The sequence below is a fragment of the Tachysurus vachellii genome, chromosome 1 (genome assembly GCF_030014155.1).
Source record: "Tachysurus vachellii isolate PV-2020 chromosome 1, HZAU_Pvac_v1, whole genome shotgun sequence".
In the NCBI taxonomy this organism is placed as follows: domain Eukaryota; kingdom Metazoa; phylum Chordata; class Actinopteri; order Siluriformes; family Bagridae; genus Tachysurus; species Tachysurus vachellii.
In genome coordinates, this window is record NC_083460.1 from 33,769,049 (window position 1) to 33,793,810 (window position 24,762).

The following is a 24,762-nucleotide window of genomic DNA, read 5'->3' on the forward strand; positions in this document are numbered from 1 at the left end:
ATTTTGGCCGGCAGTTTGAGTAACCAGATAAGTGCTGCCTTTGTCTCTGCCAACATTAGGTAAAAACATCATGTTCAGACAAAAGCTAAAGGAAAATGGAGCTTCAAGGTCAGATCTTTGAAATTATTATTCTTTGCTTTGCAGTTTTAGTTTGTTTCTTTCTCTCTTTTAATCAAAGTGACCTTGATTTAGCCAAAAGAACTATATTAGAAATAAGAACTATTATTATTATTTATTACCTAGATACTGCCTTGGGCTATAATCTGCAAATCCAAAAGGACACAGAAAAAGGTCTGAAAATAATACTATAAAAAGAAATAAATACATTAAAATGTCTTTAGTTGCTGAAAACTCAGCCATCAGTGAGACCATGGCTCGAGAACACACTTCAGGTGGCAGATACATCTTTTATGAATTCTTATCTTGATTGTTGGCTTTGACAGTATAAATACAGAGTTTACCACAATAGAAACCACTGGGTATTACCTCTAAAACAGGTAGGCAGATTAAAGTTTCGCACAAAACGTTTCTGATTAAAGTCAAAACAGAAGCAGTGCACAAGTCTATTAAAAGCCAACCAATCACAGAGATGATATGAAGCATACTACATCAGCTCCTGGCATGAACATGTATAAAAAAAAACATTATTGATTATGAGACTGCTGACAAAAGTGAAAGGGTTGTATATTTAAAAAAAAAAAAAAAAAAAAAAAAAAAAAGGGCCGTACACAAGCAAAAGGTCAGCACTTTGAGCTCATCTTCATTGTTTAATTTGTACTCCTATGTACGGTGGTAGACCTTCATAAAAAAGGGGAAAAAAGTCTGTTCAATATTCCATGCATCCTTTATTCCATTATATAGCAATACAACATCCAGTGCGTTGCTCTGAGGCAACAGCCAACATCAAGTGAGTAATAAATCCTTCTCACAGCACATTTAAGGCTTTTTCATTTGATCTGATAAAACAAGAAAAATTACACTAGCACATTTTGTACCACCTATTATTTTGCCATTATATTTGCATACAGCAATTCCAGTGTCAAAATCATTAAAAAGACTAAATACAGTTTTTTGTTTTTACGTATCTACCGAGAGGAGAGATGTATACAGTACAATTATCTTACGAACCAGCATTAAAAGAGGTGTAAAGATAATATAAGTAGTGGAAAAAACATTGTTTAAAAACCATTGGTATCAAAAGCAACAGCGGGGCTCAGTTAGGTCTGTGGTTCAGTCGTCCCTTAAAAGCAGTCTCAAAGTCCACTGAGGAAAAAGGAGAAGGTTCAAACCTCGCTCAGGACTCATGGAGGAATGCAATAACATCCTGGTACACACGTCTCTGCCAACGCAGCGTTAACTTACAGCAATACATCAAAGCACCCACCCCAAAAAAAAATAAAATAAAATAAAATAAAAAAAAATAAAAAAAAAGAGAAAATCCTTCAAAAAGCTGCAACATGGTATTTGCTACTTCGAACAAACTAAGTTCCTTCTTGTTAATTAAACCATTCTTAATATCTTCTAGTGTCTAGTGCTACCCCCTGAATACATTAACATTTGCAAAGCTAGCACTGAAATATAAGCACTTGAAGCATTAGTGTTATCTATTCTTTGTGTTCAGGGGTAGGTCAGTATATAATGTCAGGTTTGAGGAAGCAGCTGCAAAATTTTGGGATGGATGAGAGGATTTTTTTTTTTTTTTTTGTGGCTCAATACGATTCACGTTGTACACTTGTTGTTTTGCCAGCTCAGTCTCACAGTGATTTTATTTTTCTCATTGGAAGAGTAGCAGCTAGTATTAACCTTGAGAAAAAGCCTGCTCCCAGGAAAAAAATAACAGCAAAAATAGCTGAGAGCATAAGGCTTACTGTAGCACTGGCACCAAAACAGAGACCAAGATTTTAACTATGAACACCTTATTTATGTAGTGTGTATGTACAAGCAATGCCCTGATTACTGTAGTAACACACAGCACCATGCTCCAGAGCCAGAAACAATGTGATGGTTTGATCAGTCATGTGACATTGATGCATCCTCAGTGGTAGTATTCCTTCACTTAATTACTTAATTAAAAAAAGCCACAAAAAAAAGAGAGAGAAAGGAATAATAATAATAAAAAAAAAAAAATAAAAAAACACTACAAATATACTGGCTCTGTTTAACAAAACAACAAAAATAAAATAATAAAAAATAAAATAAAACACTTATCCCAGCCAAGTGAATCCAATGGACCAATGGAATGCTTAGAAATCATTAAAACAAATAAAGAATAAAAAAAAATATATTTATATATATATGTAGTGGTCACCTGAACATAACAGCACAAAAAAAGTGCATTCTTTTACTTTACCCCTGTTGGGTATTTGCACATAAAATATCAGTTACTTAAACACAATATATGTAAAGTATGTGGTGCACTTTAAATTTTTCTTCATCAAGTAGAAAAGAATCAAAAATAAAAAAAAATAAAAAAAATAAAAAAAATAAGTGGGGGGAAAAAAAAAAAAAAAACACGATAAAAGGCTTTTCCTCTTTGCAGAAATGGAAAGGCCGCGTTCCTTAATACCACCGTATACACAACGAAGAGTCCAGAATTTCTGCCAGCAAGTGCAAATCCTTGATGCTGATCCTCGGCTCAGTGTGTAAAGAGCTGAGAGGAGCTCATCGCAGTGTGTGCCGTGATGTTGTACAGTATGCTGCAGTGTGCTTTCAGGAGGTAGCCAGCTCGAAGGAGATGAACTGCTTGAGTCTCTCCAGGTACTGGGCGTACAGCTCAATGTCGTTGTGCCCTGCGCCTTCCACCCACAGCGGCTCCACGGCACGTGGGCATCGCTCGTAGATCGCTAGGCCGTGTGAGAAATCGATCACCTCATCCTCCGTGCCATGAATCACAAGGACTGGAGAAGCCACCTTTGACACCTTATCAATGCTGAAACAAGAAAAACAACAACAACAAAAAAGGTTAGGTCAAGTAACCTCTAAAATTAACAGAGGCTTTCCAAGACTAAATTACCTGTAGAGAAATTCAAAATTATGCAAATTAGCCACAAATATAACTCATTAACATGAAAGCCATTTTGGACCAATTAACACATGGTTAATTAACATAAAGGCCTTATTAGGAACATGTTTATTACTAATCCTAGTCCAAGTTAGAGAACTGTTCCACTAAATAAAAGGAATTAAAGTTTAGGCAGTTACAGTATTAGGTTAACATGATACCATAAACCAATAAAAGGTTGGGGTAAAAAAAACACAATTGTCCCTAAGTGACACTCTGTATTGGGTCAATTATAACATCTGACACGACACATTTTAACTTATGCGTTATGAGCATATTCACGTAACCCCTTGGGTTAACAAGGTAGCAGAATATTAAAAAGAAAACATAGCTACAACTAATATTTTATGACAACAGATTATGATTCAGTCTTACCACGGATGTGTGGCATTAATCACAAAAATCATATAAAAAGAACTTAAGCGGTGTAGAAATGATCTGTTTTCTATATGAGCCATCTGTTCATGCCTAGAGACATTTAAGAGTTAAGGCATAAAACTTTTATGCCGCCGTGTATTCATTTGGCATATTAATCCAGCGCTCCAAAAGGCTAATTAGTGCTTACCATTTATAAAGCACATGCATCCTAAATGTGATTGGATAAAGATTAATGTACGGAACAGTCTAATGGAATAAGAATACCAGAGGCCGAATGAGAACAAGGGCTCGAACGCGACTCGGTATGGATATTCCCTCGGCTGACTTCGAGCTTGTAAACAGCATGATTATAGAGTTGTTTTATACATTTAATAAGCTGCAGCTAAGAAAAAGGTCATTTCTATTTGGCTTTGGTGGAAAATATCAGTGATCCTGACCACGTCTGCTCTCTGGATCTGCCTATTCTAAAGCCCTGGTTGGGTCTCATCACTTAGAGGCCAATCACTGCTGCAGAAGACGACTCCACATGGACATCCTGGTGATACATGGGATTAGTGTGTGGGATCACTTAGAAACCATGGACTTGGCTTTGTAATTGAGATTTGAGTGCAAAACTCCACCAGTAAACATTTAATAACAGAAATGACTTCTACATAAGGAATTCAGAAATTACAATGCTCTGGATTAAACAATTGCACTTAATATATTGTACAGTTATAGAAATGAAATTATTTTCTGATCACACTGATATCACCCAGATGATGGGTTCTCTTTTGAGTCTGGTTCCTCTCCAAGTTTCTTCCTCATATCCACTCTTGCCTCTGGCTTGCTCAATCGAGTATGAATATAAATTTGAAAGTTTCGAATTCTTTTCTGAATTCATATTTCTGTAAACCTGCAATATCCATTGTTAAAAGTGCTACACTGAAAATAGCAAACTGTATTGTATTGTATTGTAACTCGGTAATGGACTAGTGTTCTTGTAACTACATCTTAGTCAAGAATATTCACACAAGTCGGTGGGAAGACAATTTTGTTGGAACCTCTATTCAAACACACTACCAATGTTATGAGGTCATTCGGGAGACCTTCTTTGTCTTTGCTTCTTGACTCCAAAGGCAAAAACATGCTCTTAAGCCATTTTCCATCCAGCAGCCACAGAATAAAGACTCCACAATTCTTCTGGCTGGAGGATCTCTGACCCCACACCCCTTTTTTTTTGCAGTAGTGCAGCTAAAGAAAACACAGACACTCAGCTTCAAGCACTACTAACCTACCAATGGAACAAAAACAGTTACATCCATATATCTTCCACGACCACACAAGTCCTCGCCTTCCATTTCTTTTTCTCTGGCCTGCTGTTTCTGGACGCGTTTTAATATTCCAATCCATGCCACTCTGCAGCCCGAAAAATCCACAGAGAGAGTCGCGTCATTAAACTTTCATACATCCATTCACAGTTTTCCTCCTGCCACACACAGCTGTGAATCTCAAATTTGGCAAACTGAGAATCAGTGTCTGGAAAGGAGATTTGTGGCCAGCTGGCTGGAGCTCCGCGGGGACGGCAGTGGTGTGTCAACTCATCTATCCAAAGGGATGTGTGCATGTGATCTTAAATCTGGAAATGTGTTAAGCTGATTAGAAACAAGGATGTGATGGAATCTACTACAAATCCTGTAGTTCATCATCAAAGGTGGCAGCTTTTCAAGTGCTAGAAGGTCCATCTAAAGTCATAAGCTAGAAACACAGACAGACTATGTGGGAATTCTCTGAAAAACATCAGGAGTAAATCAGTGAGTGCGCCATTACAAAAATACATGCTGGAACTCGACTGGTAGAAGCAGCATGTCAAGGTATGTGGAGAAACAACAAGGCTGAGGCACAAATTTACTCCAAGGCCATCAAATTCCCAAATCCAAATGACAAGATGCACTACTAATGGCTTTGGACTTCAGTTGCACTGAAGCATCCATCAGTGAACAGTGGACAACTTCAGGTAGGTTCTTCTAGTTTAAACAGGAAGTCTATTTTGTTGGGTTTTGACCATATAGTACCCAGTTAAAAAGGGAAATCATTTATAGTGTGATTATATCATTATCAGTGGAGATAAACTAGAATTAAGATGAAGCCTGTCACTTTTGGAAAGCGGTACTGACTGTCCATGGTTCCTTATTCTAGCTACATTTTGTGGAAGTGTGATACCATATATTTATCCACCACCCAAGGATAAGGTTCTCATTTCCTTTGGCAGTCCAAAGATGTGCATTGTAGACTGAGACATTGTAGACTCTCTTAATTGCATGTGTGTGTGTGAGAAAGAGAGAGAGAGAGAGAGAGAGAGAGAGAGAGAGAGAGAGAGAGAGAGAGAGAGAGAGAGAGAGAGAGAGTGTGTGTGTGTGTGTGTGTGTGTGTGTGTGTGTGTGTGTGTGTGTGTGTGTGTGTGTGTGTGTGTGTGTGTGTGTGTGTGTGTGTAAGTGTGAAAGAGAGAGAGAGAGAAAGAGCACCCTTATCCCCTGGGACAGACTGCGGGGAAGTTCCGTGCAACCGTTTGTAGACGGATGGATGGATGAACAGATGGAGCGTATGTAAAACAATCCCTGTAAAACATTGCATGCTTTTTCTGTTGTGGGTTCCATATGTGGGTTCCATATTTGAGATCAAAATTTAGTTAACCCAACAAGAACATAAAAGATGGCTGAAACAAAATGACTTTGAAAAGAATAAACAGTGGTCCAACAAAGGTGGTCCATCAGTGTGTATGTACTTGTGGCAGAAACTGACATACAAAAAAGTCTTATACACAACATAAGCAAAGCATTACATGAAAAAAACTATGCAGCGAGAGAAATAGGAAAATAAGAACAAAAGTGCCGTTAACTATAATCTGTGTAAATCAGAGTACTGGGAGAATACATGGCTTATTTAGCTAGTTAACAGTCTGGTAAGGGAGACTGCACTCTCAGCTCTTTTGCAGGTTAGACCTTCCATAAGTAGGCAAGTAATGATTATTCAGATCATACAACTGTACAAGTGGCATACATTTTGCATATTAATGTAAAGGTTCAGCTGGAGCACTGAACAGCACACACACTAAAGCCTCTGAACGTCGACCTTGGCCAAGTGGCTTCATTTCGTCTTACAAACACTCCAACTAGATTTGACGATTTAGGCTGATTATGCTGCGGTGCTGATCTGGAATACATTTAATCTTAATCTGTTTTAAGAGAGGGAAACATTTTCCAAAAGCAAGTGTGTCAAGGCTGGTGGATCCAAAACTTTACAAATATTGCAGTAAAATCTAGCATGATACCCCAGCACAAAGTGTTGTGTTGCAGGTTTCTACGGTTCCTGAAGTGGAAGTCGCAGTTTTGCCCGAGAGAGAACTATGCATTCATTTATCATATTTTTGAATTCCCAGGGAACCTAAAGCGTACTGCTTTCTAATTAGATGTTTGTTTTCTGCACGCAAAATTATGCAGAACGAATACCTAGATACCTATGCCGAGCAGGAAACCGGGGAAGAGCAACACAGCAGTGTCAAATCAATAACTGATGACTCCTTAGACCAGGTTTACGCTCTCTTTTTTAACATCTGTATGCAAGATGGCTGCTGTGTGTATCCTGTCATTTTGGTGCCTAGATGTTGCATAACACTTCTTTAATAATATTATTATTATTAATAATAACTTAAGCCGTACAAGTGTAAATACCGTGGCCAGTGTGGTGATGTTCTTAACTGGCTAAACAAATTAAAGCTGTGTCTCAAATTGCATCCTCACGATCAGTTCCTTACATTTTTAGATGCAAGTCATAGTTTTTGATGTTTCTGTATGTTTGAATAGTTCTGGCTGAGGTAAAGAGAATATGTGAGCTTGTCTGACACTGTGCAGCAGCATGGAAAAACAGACAAACATGCATCCGAGAACACTTGGTATTAAATTCGATAAACTTCTTGCAGGTCGGCGCACAAACCTGATGAACAGGGCCGTTTCCGCGTTGAACTACTCGACTCGGCCCTTTATTGCTGTCTGTTGGTTAACAGATTTCCTGTTTTTTGGTAACTGTCACAAACCTGTTGAATCTAAAATGCAATCAGGTGTGCTTGTTTGCTTTAGATGTACACAACTGACCCCATAACAGGATCATATAATCTCCCAGGACAACTCACTGATCTAAACTTCAGTCACTGTACACAAGAGTCTTCTCTGTCCTGACTCCTAGATGGTGGAATAAACTTACCCTAGATGTCCAAAGAGCAATATTACCTCGCAACAGTTATAAGACTCTTTGCACTCTTTGTCTGGGACCTAGTGAACCTAGTGAACTTCTTTGAAAGCACTTCTTGCCAAATGCCAGAAATATAAATGTAGCAAAAAGCAAAAAATGTGACCCCCAAGAAGTGTTTGGAAAACAGATATATAAGAGCATGTTTTCTGCATGAAGGAAACAACAATTTCTTTAACAAAAATTGTTTAGCTCAGGAGTTATTGACTCAGGAAACTCCAAGCTGTGAATATGCGGCCAACTTCCCGCTCCTTCAGTTCTCTCCAGCGCTGAAAATCTGATCCTATATTAACACGGGTCCTACTTCTTGCCTTATCGTAAGCCTTTCTTTCTTTGTTTTTATCCTCCATGTCAATGCTAAAACCGCTTTCTGCTAACGTCACACATGCGCACCGAACACTCTCTCCGCCTCCTATTGACAAGACCCGCCCCTTTCTGCTCATTGTTTACACGTTTGTTTTGTTTTTTTGTTTATTTTCCATCCTGATTTTTGAGAAATGCTTCAGAAAACTGAAACCCTACCTTTAAGCAGTATACAAAAGTTGTGATTTTAGCTCTGATCAACCTATACCATACTATTAAAAAGAGACTTCAGTCTTACACTTAAAGCATCCCATTCCAGTTGGGAAGAGGTGTCTGGATAGATACAGAAATGAACATGTCATTAATCCATTAGCGAGCCCACTGGGTAAGTGTAAGCTCCAAAGTGCTGCCCAGTCCCATACTTTGGTTGCCTGATCAAATTTATTAGGAATAAAACCGCTCACAATGTAATAACATGTAGAGATCTTTTTAACAAATTAAAAGTATACAAATTCCTGTTTAAGACCTTACTCGGTCAGGGTCATTATCCATTCCATAGAACGTGTCTACAGTGTTTGCATCCCTGACAAAGCTCAGCTAGGTGTTGGCCAACATCACAATACACAAAGGATATTATTAGAGCCTGATTAGGGTCTTTTTCCTTTAAAGGCGACTCAATGGTTTGCTAACAACCCGGTTATATAACGGCTTGACGTTGCACTTTATTATGCTCGGGTTTGTCAGTGTTTCATACCTGTTTGTTCATGATACTGGAAAGGTCACATGTCATCTGTGCAAGCTAATTAATCCTACTGTGTGCAGCATCTGCTGGAATCCAGAACAAGCAGCACATGCTATAGTTACTGCACTGAGATGCGTCACACCACCATAAGGTGCCTTTTATTTAAATATACATAAATTAATGCTTTTTTTTTTTTTTTTTTTAAAGGTTTCTGATAAGAGGCAAAATCTGCTGCCTTTGGCTAGCCTTCGGGAGAACCATGAATTAAAAAAAAAAAAAAAAAGGCTGGACAGGAAACTGGAAAGTCTCGTCACCAACAGCCAGGCTACTGATTATCCACCAGTGTAGACAGTATTTTTTTTGTTCCGAAGTTGAAGCCTGTCACTTTTAGAAAGCAGTACTGACTGTCCAAGGTTCCTTATTCTAGCTACATTTTGTGAAAGAGTAATACCATATATTTATCCACCACCCAAGGATTCCAAGAAAGTTTGAAATGGACAGATGATAGACATAACTGTTGCAGGTCTTGCACTCCTAAAAGTAGCAACAGTAGACTCTTTACAACTTGCACAAACTTTAGCTCTACGTACCTTATCCAGTTTGATCACCTTGAGAATGTTGACAAAGACTGAACTGCACATCTGTGTGTTCGTGGCTGACATGTCTAATGGGTTTAGAAACTATGATGCCAGGAAGCGTTAATTAGCAGCAGGTGCTGCTATATTGCTCGTGGGTAAACATGGTGGCTTAGTGGCTAGCATGTTTGCCTCACACATTCAGGGATGGGAGGTTTGATTAGTGGTTCTGCCCTGTGCATGGTTTTAGGATGTTCTCCCTGTTCTTTATTGCTGTCTGTAGGTTTGTGGCAGTTAACAAAAAACAGGAAATGTGCACTTGTTTACTTTATATGTACACAATTGAACCCATAAACGGGATTATGCAATCACCCATAACTCACTGATCTAACCTTCAGTCACTGTACACAACCTTGGGTTGTAACCATGAACAGCCAAGTGTCTTTCCTTTCATACTGCTAATGTGACAAGCTCATGTCAATTTCTGCTTTCCAACACCAGAAGAATTTCTATCCACACGGGCCACTCGGTACATTCAGTCCCTTGCCATTTTGAAACTGGTCTAATAGCAGGCCACCTCTTACAGCACCATTTCACCTCTGTAACTGATCTAGAATGTAGATACATGACTTGTATTCAAACTTCCTAAGTTCTCCCACACCACACCCATTGATACACTCCCTCCATTGGCATCTTTTACACTGATGCTTACTTACAAAGCCAAAAACAGACTCCCTTAATCTCAAAGCACTTGCCACACCATGCACCCTCTGATTCTTCAGCACTGCTCGACTGATCCCATCATATCTCTGGGTACACGGAAGCAGGGTTTCCCACAGCACTTTTCAGTTTTCAGCTTGGAAACTCTACCGCCTTAACTAGGTCGCCCAAAAAAAAACAAAAAAAAAAAAACATTCCGCTGCATAAAAGGCCGTCAAGTGCATCTCAGAGAATAGCGCGGACGCGCTACACACCGCAAGCAGGCACGAGCACCACACGGGCGAAATGAGAGACAGATGTGGTCCATCACTGTCTGGAGGATAACTAGCCAGTTGATAAAATGCGTGTCTGCAAAATTTTGAATGTTGTTTTGCAATCTCTTATTTATTATTTAAATTTTATATTTAGTGTTAAATTAATAATTGTTAAATGTATTACAGAGTCTGTAGTCTCTCTCACAAAGAAGCTCCGACTAACACGCCCCACCCCCCGCCGAACCCTACCGCCTTATCTAACAACTTTTCTGCGGGAAACCCTGTGAAGGTATACATCAAGATTCTTCTCTGTCTTGACTCTTGGGTGGTGGAATAAACTTGCCCTAGATGTCCGAAAAGCAATATTACCTCCCAATCAGACCGATTGCACTCTTAGTCTGGGACTAAGTGAACCAATATCAGGATGCAAATAATCCTTTTCATTCAAAACCACAGCTGCACCATCTACAGCAAATAGAAATAAAGAATAATTATTAAAATAAAGAATAATTAATTTAAATAAAGAATCAAACACTATAGTACTGTATGCACAATTTTTGCAATATGAAATGCCACCACAGCTGATGTCAATTCAATATTCTCAACTCCCGAGGTCCTTCCCAGTTTTCAGCGTGAAATGAAATTAACATAGCCGTGCACCGCCTCAGAAATAACCAAAGCAGAAGATCTTTCTAGAAGAGAGTTAGTGTTTGTATGAGCTTAAGATAAGTCAACATTTGCTTGCTAATTATTGATTGCACAAGTCACTGCTTGAGGAGGAAAATATGTATAATTAATTATTAGTATTAGTTACTATTTATTAACTTGTTTCTTTTTTAATAATAAAAAAAGGCATCCATTGTCATTGTAATGCTTACTTTTGATTACTAGTTTTCAAATCTCGTAAATTTCACTCCTTCATACATATCTGAATTCCTGAGAAAGCATATTCCAAATCAAATCATAGTGCTAGCTTTCCCCATATTCCACACTAGTGCAGGTCAGCAGGACAATAAACTCCATTATACCATTAAACTCCATAAATCGCCATTGGTGATGTATTACACCGTGTCGCATCATCAGTTTCTTTTTTCCCCCTACAAAAATAATAAAAAAATGCATTCTTTACAGTTTTGTAGAACTTGAAACAAAGGTACTTCCAAGCTATCAATTAACCAGCTTTAAAAATGTACCTTTTACTAGCAGACCATTTTCCAATAATGGGTACTATTATTTACCATATTAATTGTACTAGTACTATTGCTGAATATTTTAATGATCTATTTTAGGGTCCTTGCTAATATTTGTGGCATTTTCTTTAGCCTATATTTCTAGTTTTTGACCACTATCAACCTATCAACAGCTGTACTGAAGATGTATAAAAGATGCTATATAATGATTCTTACTATTATTTGTATTAATTCAAACTTCTAACCCAAGCAGCATGCAGTGGGTTTTTTCCATCCCTTGTGCAGAATGCTGTTGAGTGCAGCAGCTGTGATCATAGCCTTGGAGTGAGTCATCATAAAGTGGCTGACAATCCACACGTCTTTTTCTGCCTCTTTTGTGCTGACTCCCTCTTGTTCCAGTCGCATAGGGATGCAAATTAATGATTGCTATTGCTCTATTCAAATCAAAGTAATTCGCACACTCACTCTCCAGCGCTTTTTCATTCTTTTTTGATTGATGGATGGAGATGTAGGCGGTCTGGCTCTCCCGTTCGTCTCTTTGCTAGAGGCTCATTATGCTAGCAATCAGTACTGAAGTGTGTGTTTGGCAAACAGTACTCAGACCTACCATGTACCAGACTCTGTAGGTTATTAGTAGGGGCGTCTCTAGAGCTCGATCACTACTGTGGCGTAGCCCCACCAAAGAATTTTGGAAAAGTACTATAACGCCCCTTTTCCACCAAAAAGAACCGGGTGCTGGTTCAGAGCTAGCACTGGTGCTGGTTCAAAGTATACGTGTCACGTGTGCCAGCAACGTTAGCGCAGCAGCGGCAAACACAAACAACAACGGCGGATGTTGCTTTACTGTTACTGCTCATGGCTTTGTGAACCTACATTAGCATCCAAACGCGGCGAATCCAACGTGTACGTGCAGCTCCATGTAATCTGTATAAACGGAGGTTGTAACCGAGAAAGTACATAACGTTATTTTATCATTAACACAGAAAAAATTTAGCCTTAGCATGTAGCTACCTACTATCATGTGTGCTGATAATGTATTATATTGCGGTAAAGTAAAAGTGCATTAAACATTAGTATACTTAAGGTACATTATCAAATGCGCTAACAGTAGCCCCGCCCCCAGCCCCTGACACAAGCGGTTCTTAAGTCTAGACCAGCAACGTTTTGGTGCTACTTAAGAACCACTTAAGAACAAATTAAGCTCTAGCTCCGAACCAGCACTCAAACTGCCTCGGTGGAAAAGGGGCATAAGGTGCCTTTGGGGAAGACTTGTTTTTGAGCAAAAACAGCATCAAATCATTCAATTCTGATGGCTATCTATCTAACTTTCCAACTAGCTGTCAATCTATCTGTCCCCATCTTTCAGTATATTCTAACTCTATACATCAGTCTACCTCTGTGTCTATTCCTAGCTACCCATATGCATGTGTCTTCATCCTCACTTTCTGGAACCAAGACTCCCAGTGATCGCGACCAAACTTGTCCTAGGGTCAATGTCCCTGTGGACAAAGTGAGGTACATGAACACATAGTTTGCCAAGACTGGAATAGAAGTGGATCTCGACTAACCTGCACAAAGTCCTGACCTCGATCCCACTGAACACCTTAGGAATGAACTGGGAGACCATAAAAAAAAAAATTCCCAACACCACGTTCCAAATTATAGTGGAAAGCCTTCACAGAAGAATAGAGGTTATTTATAACAGCAAGGGGAGGGACTTTGTTCAAAATCCACTTAGATATTACGGTTAGGTATCTAGGTATCTAAAAACCTTTGGCCATGTAGTTTATCCAGTATAACATCTGTGTAAAATCCACCAAAATTGAAAAAGCAGAAAACCACTGAAATTAAAAAGTTAGAACTGAAATTGAACTGAAAGAAAATAAATTGATTGAAGTGTTGTGGTGCTTTACAGAACCTCACTAAGAATGGAACAGTGACACTACAGTGTTTCTTGTATAACTTGCTGCAGGCACAATGGAGTATCTGTAGCCTGGCTTTTTTGGGCATGCTTAGTGAGATGCTAATGATACCAAACACACACTCACAAACACACACCTGCTGTAGAAGCATAAGCCTGAGTGCTGTGGGCTGCACTTACTGTAAGCTCAGTGTCAGAAGGGAGTCAGCATTAAGCCTGAAAGCCTTGCTGCTTTGACCAGTTGTCATGCCACTAATACTTGGTGTATCACTCGTGAGTGCAACAGCCACAAGCTTGCATTCTTGAGATATCCAGACAGAGACATCATGCAAATGAATCTCCACTAAAGATTTTTAGCAATATCTAATATGATCAGGATGAGCAGACTAGTGCACTAAACAGCTGCTCCCGACATGCTCGTACTTCAGTAAGGAACTGTTATGTCCTGATTTGCAGTCCAACTCTGTGCAAATGCTGTAGTAGAAGTCTCGATTAAAAAACAACTGGACCCTAAAAGAGCACTTTGTGCCAAATGCAAATAAAAGGGGAAAAAAAAAAAAACTTAATCAAGCAGATGATAGGACACATTGTGTGTGTACATCCTGCACTACACTGATCACTTCAGCATTCAATAGTGTCAAATATACTTCATTTCATACGTGCAAAAAAAAAAAAATAAAAATGAGACCGTAGAAGAGTAAAAAGTTTCTCGGTGTACACAGGGCACCTTTAACTTTGCCAGCAGAGCAGGAAAAAGCTGCTTCCTGAATTAACTTTACATCCACTTCCAGCAGTGCAGATGACAATTTAATATCACACACTGCTGATGGAAGGGAGGTGAGATGGAGGAGGAGAGCTGGCAGTGAAAATTATAGTAATGTCTTGCTATTTGCAGGTGCAGTGAACTGAAATGTGCATGAAAACAATGAACCTATAAGATTTTACTTCATTTAACAGCTGTTCTTTAGAGAACCGTACAATGATGAAAATCAATCTTTCAGTCAGTGCTGATGCGTCATTTGGGAATCGTATATCGACACCAAGAGAACCCGTTCTGGTGGACTAAACTTGGATGATATTGACTTTTCTTTCTCGCCGACCTATCGGTAGAGGATTGTTGGTGTAGAAATTAGACACAGAATGAATGGCGCAGAATTCGACCAAGCTTTTATTGGGACAGGGTGACAAGTACTAATCTTAAAAGACTGCTGTAATCACAGCCTTAAACTAGATTTAGCCTGAGAAAAGCCAATTCAGCTCCCAATACCCATGACAAACACTTGCGCAGACGCTCAAACACGTGCGTACATGCAGACACGGGTGGAAAAAATGTTGCGTGCAAACCGTTGCAGGGTTAATGTGAAAATACTTAATTGATGCCAGTAGAGCAGAGTCTCTCAACAACTCTACCAACCCACTGGCACACAAACAGCACATGCTTGTTAAAGGCGATCTGAGTGACAAATAACACATCACTCAGCCATTTGGTGAGCTTACAAAGCATGCTCAGAAAAAGCATGGATACAAAAACAACCCCAAAACATTCTGCTATTAACTTTTAAACAGGTGGCAGAGTGGTTGTGGTTGGGCTCGGTCAAGCGGTGAAATCTGGCTCACCATAATCCTTGTTTGGATTATTAGAGCCAGGCTCAGGATTAAGCTGAAAGTCAACAGGGCTTTGCAGATCATGGAGAAAGTGCCTAAAGTTCTGTGCTCACTTGGTTGAATTCTCTGTTTAGATTTGCTAGGAGTATTACGGCATTGAGGAGTTAGCTGTATGATACGATGCAGTAAGAAGCAAATAAGACAGCAATTAGACTTCCCGCCTGTAAAACGTTGTTTAGCGCTATTTTTGAACCCGTGTCAGCAACCCTATGTATAAAAGCTCATACGGAGCCTGAAATCTCAAATAATGTACGACCGACTCTGCTAGATTGATTTATGACCTGCAGTCATGCGTTTGTTTCGGTGACTTGATCTGTGGGCATCTGCGTGTGACGGAATATTAAGACCTTGGGTCCCTGGTTGTCTTGAATACAACTTGGTTGCTATGACAACTGCTGCAAGTGGGGGTGGGGCGGGTTCAAGAGATGAGGGTTAATTATGAAGGTTATTATGAGAATCTGTTTGAGAGCTGTTGTGTGAGAGATTTGTTTATGAGCTGGGCGAATAGGGCTTGAAGGAAAACAATCAAAAACCCGACAATAGGAGCAATGAGCTATGATTGGAGAAAGCTTTATCCAACAAACACTCAATAATTAAGTGACAATACTTGTGAAATGACAAATTAAAAATTAAAAATTAAATTAAATACAAATTAAAAATCTAAGCTCTTGGGCAAAACATGAAGTTTGTAAATGCAGAATGATGACCCACCTGGGGAAAGCATCGAAGCAGTAGGTTTTGCGTGTGTCAGGGAAGGCAACGCGCAGGCCGGACATGAGCGGAGAATGCAGGATGACCGCTGCACACTCGTACCGTGCAGCGAGGTCCACTGTCGGCACTGTGCCGATACTCTGGCCATACAGGATGATGTTCTCTGGGGTCACACCGTACCTATAGCCCGAGAGGAGGAAACAGTTACGCTTGACAACGAAACATCAAATGTGATTTTTGAAAAGTGACAATGCTAAGAGTAAATACTTTTTAAACTGTTAGTCATTACATCTTTTATTAACCAACTTTAAACAATTAGGTTTTCTTTTCTTCTAACTAGGACATTTTACTACATTCGATAAACATTAATGCAGGTGAAATACAGGGTCTTTTTTTAAACTTATCTTGCATGCATGAGATCTTCATAAAGCCACAGTGTAGCTGTCTCAAATGCTCAGCCAATTTTCCTATAAGTGCATTTAAAGCAGTTGGGAGTCTGTGGTCATGTGGTGCGTGAGTTTTAAAGTGCTGCTGCACTCGCAGGTTTAGAGACATTCCTGTGTGTAAACATTTTCCCCACACCAAGCAGAGTGCTAATCTACAGATACATGCTTATTCTATTCCAATTTTTGACAAACATATCAAACCAGAGTTGGCTGATCAGCTATATATAGAATCAGGATTAGGAGAACGTTGTGTGCATTGCATTTCGTTTCAGGGCAAAGGGTTTCAATGCTGCCATTTAATCAACTGAAGAGACACGTGTGCCCCTGTCATGGGTGTGACTGTAAAGACTATTCTTTAGTTGAATGTGTACCAAAAATACACCCCTGACCAATCAGGGATTGTGTGCATGTGTGTATGGGTCAGACAACATGGGGTCTACAATCTGACCTACATGCTGGCTGTGCCTTGCTGAGGGTGATCCCTTTGGAAGATGAAACCAGCTGGAGAACAAAACAGCCACATTCTCTCACCCTGTCTCTCTTACAAAACACACACGACAGGCAGCACGGAATGTACTGCTGAAACATGTCCAGGTATCTAAACCCAACACCACGGCAACATCTAATCAAGAAGCTGTGTGCAAGATGGTTCTTCATTCTCCTCACCGTATAGGGGGGTGGGGGGTGGGTGTTGTTGGGTTTGGGGGGTTTCCGAGTTAGGATACACCAAGTTTCTCAGGGTTATAAAAAACACGTAAAAAAAGAAACATAGTTCTGAGTGTACAATTGGCAGTTCGACTTCTGCCTGACTGGAGTGTGATAAGACACATTCGTGTCCGTTTATGGCTCGCTGTTCATCCCACTGCAGCAACACCATGAAACTCGGGCTGCTTTCACACATGCTGCGTTTAGATTCGAGTCCTGCTTTTCCACATTTGTGTATTTTTTCTCCCTGATTTGGTCTTGGCTGATTCCGACCCAGCAGCCAGCTCTTTACTAATCACGTGACTGCTACTGACCGAGGAGGTTGAAGGAGGAGGTTGGAGAACGTGCACTTCGAGACATGTGAACTGCATCTCGGTACGGTGTAGCACCCTAACACACTGTGGAGAGCACAATCCCTCTTGCAAACATCAGAGCTCACATTTTGGATCGTGTCACTGTGATGACCAGGTTTTCCATCCATCCCACCCAAATACCACAGCCAATGCTTTCATGGACTCAGGAATGGCTGTGGCACTGTAATGATGCAAACTGCCAATCTCATGGGGAAAGTGCTTTTCAGGATACAGGTTCCTAAACTGACCAAAAACGTTTAAATTAGAAGTGCCAAAATACAGAGATGTAACACTAACTGTATCTAGCACTGTATAGGTTATCGTCTATCCAGCTGGGTTCTTTGATTTTGATGACTTCAAGGTTTATCATTCTCCATTGCCGTATTTCTTACAAAATGAGATTTAGGAGCATATTTGCAGCCCTACACATCCCTCAATCGAGCTTCAGGGTTTGTGTAATTGTAAACTTGAAGCGTGGAATTAAACAAAACAGCGTTTGGATTTGTTCACATGTGGACTAGTAGACATAAAAACCTTTTCATTTCCCCTTTTTTAAGCATCCACCAAATGAAGAAAAAAAAAATCATTACACACAACAGAGACAAAGATGCAGGAATCGTTTTTTTTTTTTTTTTTGCCAGCCAATTGACCTTCTGCCTATGACAGGCTCTACATCACACAAAGAGATCAACAAAGCCATGATTTTTGTATAGTTGAAATCAACCCTGCAACCTGAGGGTCTGGGAGGGGGAAAAAGGGGACACTCCAAAATCCCATTTATGGACAGTGTGAAGGCTGGCGGCAAGCAGCGATACCAATCTCTCGTATCACTCTCAACATGACTAATCTATTGCCACATTTCCAGTTAAAGAAATTGATCGCAAAGCCAATTCGGAAAATTACAGTTCTTTGGGGAAGGTCAAATAGGGTGTGTGTTGAGCTTGAGTCACTCATGAGTGGAAAGCTACTGAAAGTGTGCACATACAGAGCCCAGTTGAAGATGCTGTGTTTTCCATAACCTTAATTCAGGCCAAGCTAGATGACTTGTCCAAACAAGTGCCGGCTTGGAGCTCATGGAACAACTGAAAGCAGCATAGAGGAGATATGTGTGTTGACAGCACAGGATGAAATGCTAGTAAACAACGCTATGCAGCAAAACTGGATGATGAGACAAATACATTGTGCTTTTGATCATGGAGGAGAAAGAAGAGGAGGTTTACCATCCTGCAGAGGAGTGAATCTGTTACGATTGGTGCACACAGTAGCCTCTTTCTCCCCAAAACACTGTTTTTGCCAGTTAAAACATTTGCAGGTGGTTTTAAAGCCAAACCTTGCACGTCGACCAGTCCTTAGAGATTTATGTTGATGGACTCTGAGTGGTCCACAATAAGTTCTGCCAATATGAACAGATGCAGTCCAGAGTGTTTACCCCACTTGCTTGATGAATACTAAACTCAACACCCTCTCATGTAGACATTGGTGATGGGTTTAAATACTTGCATGTGAAGACATCTTATATAATACATTCTTATACTGAATAGCATCCAGTTTCAATCAACGAATCTAGAAAAATCCTCTTTTGGGATGCATTAGTGTCATGTGAAGTTGAAAACTGGTTGCAGCAGCATCGGCATTGAGAACTTGGATGCGTAGGATTTTAGACTTCAACTTGACTGGGAAACTTCCACGTCAACACTTCAAGCATACTGAACCCCGGCATCCCTTGTGGGTGTGTACACTGGTGTCCATCCTGCTGACGGAATCATGGAATAAAGTTCGGTAACTGTACCCGCATTGGCAGGATACGGAAAAGGTGAAATGTCTTATAGGCTGTGGATAAAACAAGAAAGAATCTTGTTTACTCGGAGGACCTCAGTCTCTGCTGCACACTGATCGCCACCTTACATTTTCTGCAGAGACTTAGGGGGCTTTCACACTGGCAGTTTTTCTGAAACAGGGCATGGTTTAAATGAAAACTGGTAATATGAAAGCTGGCATGTGGCTCAGAAAGCACACGGATACCAAACCTTAGACTGCCCGAAGAAGGTGGTGCGAAAACCACCTGAGGAGGCTTGAACATCCTGAGTCTTGCTGTCTACTATGAGCGACAACCCAAACAATTGAGATCTTAGTGGTTTCTTTTCCATCCTCTGATTATAAATGTAAACACTTCATCCTCAATGCTACCAGGATGCCATACATATTTTCCCCAGACAAAAACAATACTTTCATTGTTGTAATTCATGTGAAAGCACCATAGACTGCTCAAACTTATTTTTCCTACATAATTTCAAGCGTACAGAGTAAATATCTGTTGTTTATTATATATTTAAGAAGAGCAGAAGACTTGATTTTACACAAGTTATGTGGGGAGGATTTGGTTCATGTACAATGATGTCTAATGTCAGAAAACGTTTCTGCAGCTTTAAAGGTTTGAGACATGGAACACATCAAACTTCCCTCCGCTACACCGCTCTCTCCCTGAGCACAGCTTGAACCATAGTAACAGCAACACTACAGGTTTGTGAAGTTCAATGAGGAAAGAGCTGGGATTTTATACCTACAGGCTAAATGTCAAAAGTAGATAGGGTATATAACTTTGGTAGAAAACTACACGTATTAAGCTAGCAAAATGTAAGCTTGTATGGTGGTGTTCATGTACAGGTTCTCAGGGTTAGAGCAGTTTGTGGGTGTCCTGACTGTGTTGAAAACCTACTTGGCTTGTGAGATGAGGCATAATGGAATCATCCTGTCAAGCCAGCACGATCGGCAATCAGCGACAACTAAACAGCACTGGTATTTTTCATGCGATGGTGCAAGTCTAGCATCCGTGACGTACTGCATAATTATCTTCATTTAAAACCGGAACAGGGATTCTTACAAAATGGAGGATGTGTGTGAAGACAGAAACTTGACGTTTTAAGCCCTCATCTAGGGACCAGTCTTCTAGCCTGAGGTTACATTTAACAAGATATAATCTCCTGAATTCTGCTGAACTTCTCTTGACATTTTATACAAAATGCCTCTGGCATTTCATACTGTATCAGCCAGACATTTTACTTATAGGTGCAGATTGCATTAAACAGGCACTTATAGCAATCCAAGCACCATCGTTTTTAACAGAGAGATGGAAAAAAGGCAAGTCGGGACCAGAGACGGAGATCTAAAAAGCATGTTGAGAGGTTGATCGTACCTAGTCCGGAGTCCAGCTGCGGGCTTGGAAGCACAACACACAGATCGGATTGTGCAGCAAAGTCTTTATTACGTGTGCTGTTAGCGCTAACACGTGCTCTACGTTAGAACTTCCAGTCTGTAAACAATAAACTGCTACAAAATATTCAGGGACTCGTAGCGTACATGATCAATCAAGTTAAGCATCAAAGACTGCGTTCGGGAAAAAATTTTTACATCCGGTGAAAAAAAACAAAACAAAACATTTTTGTTTCCGCAAATGTGTTTAATCTAAACCGACCCCAGGTGTACTGTGTCACGGCTGACCGAGCGGAGCTGGTCGTCTTAACTGTTCAGATGAACAATAAAAGCAGGAATCGAGACAAAGCCAATCATGCTCCACCTTCTCAGAGTCTGAGACAACTCTCTACGAGCTAAAACAACTGCTACACAACTGATCATGGCTTAACGTACAAGCTATGTGATGGGATGTGACATTTTATTCCTGGCCAGGCAACCTACGCTCTTGAAGAGACCTTCATAAATTTGTCCAAAATAGTAAAAACAAATCATGATTTGCCAGATGGCAGTGTCAGCTGGATCAAACTGCCAGCATAACACATGCGACTAAAAGTAAAGCCTATGTATAAAGACAGCCGACAGATGAGGGGAAACGGGTGACTATGTTAAGCTTCACAAGCATAAAACTTTAAACTCTTACAGACATTTTTCCAACATACACAGCCAAATCTCCTGAACATATATTTATTTTAAAAAGTTTCAACCAAGAAGCCACCTTGAAATGAAATCACAAATCGGCATTTTAAGTGGACACAAAAAATCCAAAATATACAAAGTCCGTTCATTTTATTAGGAACACTTGCAAGACTTCCTTCAATCATTTAAATCAGCCAATCATGTTGCAGCAGATTACTGTAATCATGCAGAAACCATGCAGATCAGGTCAAGAGCTTCAGTTCATGTTCACATCATAATGGGAAAGAAGTGTTTTTTTTTTGTATTTTAGAAGCTCCTGGGGTTTCCGAGATGAATGCATGAATGAGAACGTAATTAAAAGTGGGAAAACTCCGGGTCAGTAAGACGACGTGGTGGAATCTGTGGATGCGGCGTCTGTAGCTGACTGTACATTGGGCAAAACTCAAAGTTTACTCACCTCAGAAGCTTCTTTTAAGTATGTGCTTGGTTCATGAGGCAATTTGCTTGAAACATGAGCAAATCGGTTAACATCTAAGCACCTATACAAGAGAAATAATGAACATTTGGTTTAGTTTATTTTTTTCTGATTTATCCCTCTGTAGCATTACAACGCTGCCCTCGAGTTAACTGTCTGCTTACAATACAACAGCATGTCACAACTACAACAGAACAAGTTAACAGTTAAGTGACTTCATTAATTGTCAAGTTAAGTTAAACTTTGCTGTATTTTTTTTGTAGTTAATTAAGGGAAGATACACTTCCATCTTGTTCCAAACCAGTGTGACTTGAAGACACGTCGAGTGAACAGAAATAACCTCTTTTTACAGAATTACACCACCAAATATGCTAAGCTGAAAAGCATCTCAATTTGTTGGATGTTGAAACAGAAGGGCTACAACAGCCGAAGACCACATTCTTTCAGCCAGGAAGAGGAGCGAGAGTCTGGAGAGTTGAAGAACAAAACGAACCCAGGCAACTGTCGAGATAAACCGGCACTACATGTCCATGAGTGTGCAGGCGTACGTGTTAATAAAAATGGACAGTAAACGAATAAAGAAATAAAATCTTAATTTAAGAATTTCTGGAAGAACGGTTTCAATTTTTTGCTGCTGTAATCATGTAGTTCGCATCCAATCAAATCCTCATTAGAAAATATGTCCCGTCCTTCCAGGCATCGCTGTAGCGGCTCTGTGCAAGATGGCACAGCTTCTCAGTTTAAAGGAAAGATGATTATTTTTACATTTACCATACCGCTGGGTTCAAATACAGACAGACAGCCATGAACCACTAACAAGAAGGGGTCGTACTCCTATTTGAGATGTCCTTACATAACTGCTTGTAAAAACCAATGCTTCCAGAGACACCGTGAACATGTAAACTAAGGCAAAAGGCAAATAGTCACTTACCTGCAGACGTGGGTTTTCTTGTGCTTAGTCAATAATACTAACCCTTAATTAACTAGTTAATGTTTCCTGCTTCTTTTAGATATTGTCTTAGGCATAAAGTAACCTTTTTTCTTTTGGTGAGAACAAATCAAGATCAACGTGATACAAAAAAAAAAAAAATTCACTATCCAAACCTATGGATTCAGGGTCATGTAGAAGTCTGGGAATACAGTCAGCCTTTAACATTGACATTAACTACATATCTACATTTTTTTCCAATGTACATAAAATATCCTGCCCATTGTTTTCAAAATTATTTCCACCCATAAAGTGAGCCTAGTTCTGAGCAAAAAAATAATAAATAAATATCATTACCAATTTTGTCAGGACATATTTCTGAATATTTCTGTATGTTTATTTTATGTATTATTATTATTATTATTATTATTATTATTTCATATTTTTAAATATTCAAACTTAATGAAACATATATTTAACCAACAGCCAGGCGGGTAAAAAGTCAGTCTACATAAAGATTTTTAAATCCTTGCTAGTTAAGTGTAATTTTCTCTCACAATAAACATCTGTGTTCAGTGTCCATAAAAATCCCATAGCGAAAAAGCAAAACATCGTAAACATGTAAACGTGTAAACAGCGCTGTCATTACAACTGGTTCAGTTAAACACGGATGACACAGCTAATTGTGATGGGAGTGCCACACACTTTCAAAGCAACGCTAAGGAACATTACAGCAGCCTGCAGTCGTTCGAAAAGAGTTGCAGGACACCTAGCAGTTACACTGAGGATAATTTACAATGAGCTGTACTGTAATCACACCCAGTCCTTCATCCACTGCTAAGCAGAAGCACAGAGATGTGCTAAAAGCATCTAGACAATGCTTTCAGATCACAAATCCCACAGTGTTCTAGAGCAATGTGTGTTTATTTGAGCATCATGACATGTAGCTGCTTCACCACATCAGTGCTGGGGTAGCCAAAATGACTTAAAGCCTCACATGGTCTAGCTAGGTCTCGAACTCACTGGTACTTTATGGAGCACTTTGAAACAAGTCCATTAGAGGGACCCTTGTAACCTTGAGGAATTGACGCAAATTTATCGATAGAAAAGGGCCAAAATAGGACAAGAAGGCGGAGTTTCTTTTTATCATAGACATCTCGAGCTGTAATGGTCAACAATGGCTTTTTGACAAGGTTAAAAACAATCATTTCTAAGTACTCTCAATAGACATTATGGAAACTGGTATAGATATGAAGTGGATACATGCGTTGGAACCATATTAAATACATTTCTCTCATGGTGTATTTGACATATAAGAAAAAAAGCTTGTTTGGATGCAATGGTAGGCAGCAGCTTACGGTTGGCAGATTTTCCTGCAAACAAGCCAGACAATAATATTTGCTTAGTCAATAATACTAACCCATAATTAACTGCTTCAAGTTTTACATTTCTCTCAAATATTGACTATTCCATCAGCAATCAATTTAAAATCCAGTATTTTAAATCACAGAACCACTGGGCAGTCGATGAAGCTAATATTTTCAAATGCAAGTGTTATTTTTTTTTGTGCAGGATTTTATTATATAACATATACCATAAGACACAAGTTTAAGGACCACCAAATAAAGGCCTTTAGACATAGACGCATTTTAGTAATTAATTTGTTTCCATGAAATGTTCACAACAGAGAAAACACCTATAGCCAAGGTCTAAACAAGCTGAGAAACCTCACTCGAGTGGAACCAGACTTTCTGTAGTGGAACTTTCCTTCTAACCCAGTGGTAGTTTCTGAACCACACAAACTGGGCATTTTTTGCATTTTCTGTCCATCACACCGGACTCAACTTGCTGAATTGTCAGAGCTATTCGGGGTCAACAGCAGGTTTGTTTAACACAAAAATGTGTCGTTCAGGAGGTCAGGAATAAAAGGGGTCAGACTGAAAGCCATCACATGTTTATATAGCTGCTTCAAACACAACTTGCATTTCTAAGTTAAAGGATCGCTGGATGATAGAATAACCAGAAATAGAGGGATGGAGATTTGTTTTTTTTCTAGATTAACGCTATTCCACTGACTGATGAGACTCAGGGCAGTTTTATCTTGAAGTTTCGACAAAGCATCTTCACAACACTTGCATGACAGGCAAGACTTAAGACTGGGTT

At 39.6% G+C, this 24,762-nt stretch overlaps 1 protein-coding gene across 2 annotated transcripts in view; it reads right to left on the reverse strand.

Moving 5' to 3' along the window:
• Positions 1-825: 825 nt before the first annotated feature.
• Positions 826-24,762, reverse strand: part of abhd17c (abhydrolase domain containing 17C, depalmitoylase) — a 41,191-nt gene continuing 17,254 nt past the window's right edge. For both annotated transcript variants that reach the window (XM_060884035.1, XM_060884025.1), the window contains exons 3-4: positions 15,805-15,984; positions 826-2,929 (exon numbers count right to left, since the gene is read on the reverse strand). In XM_060884035.1, coding sequence (XP_060740018.1) covers positions 2,710-2,929; positions 15,805-15,984 — 400 coding nt within the window. In that variant the 3' untranslated portion in view covers positions 826-2,709. The remainder of the gene's footprint in view (positions 2,930-15,804; positions 15,985-24,762) is intronic.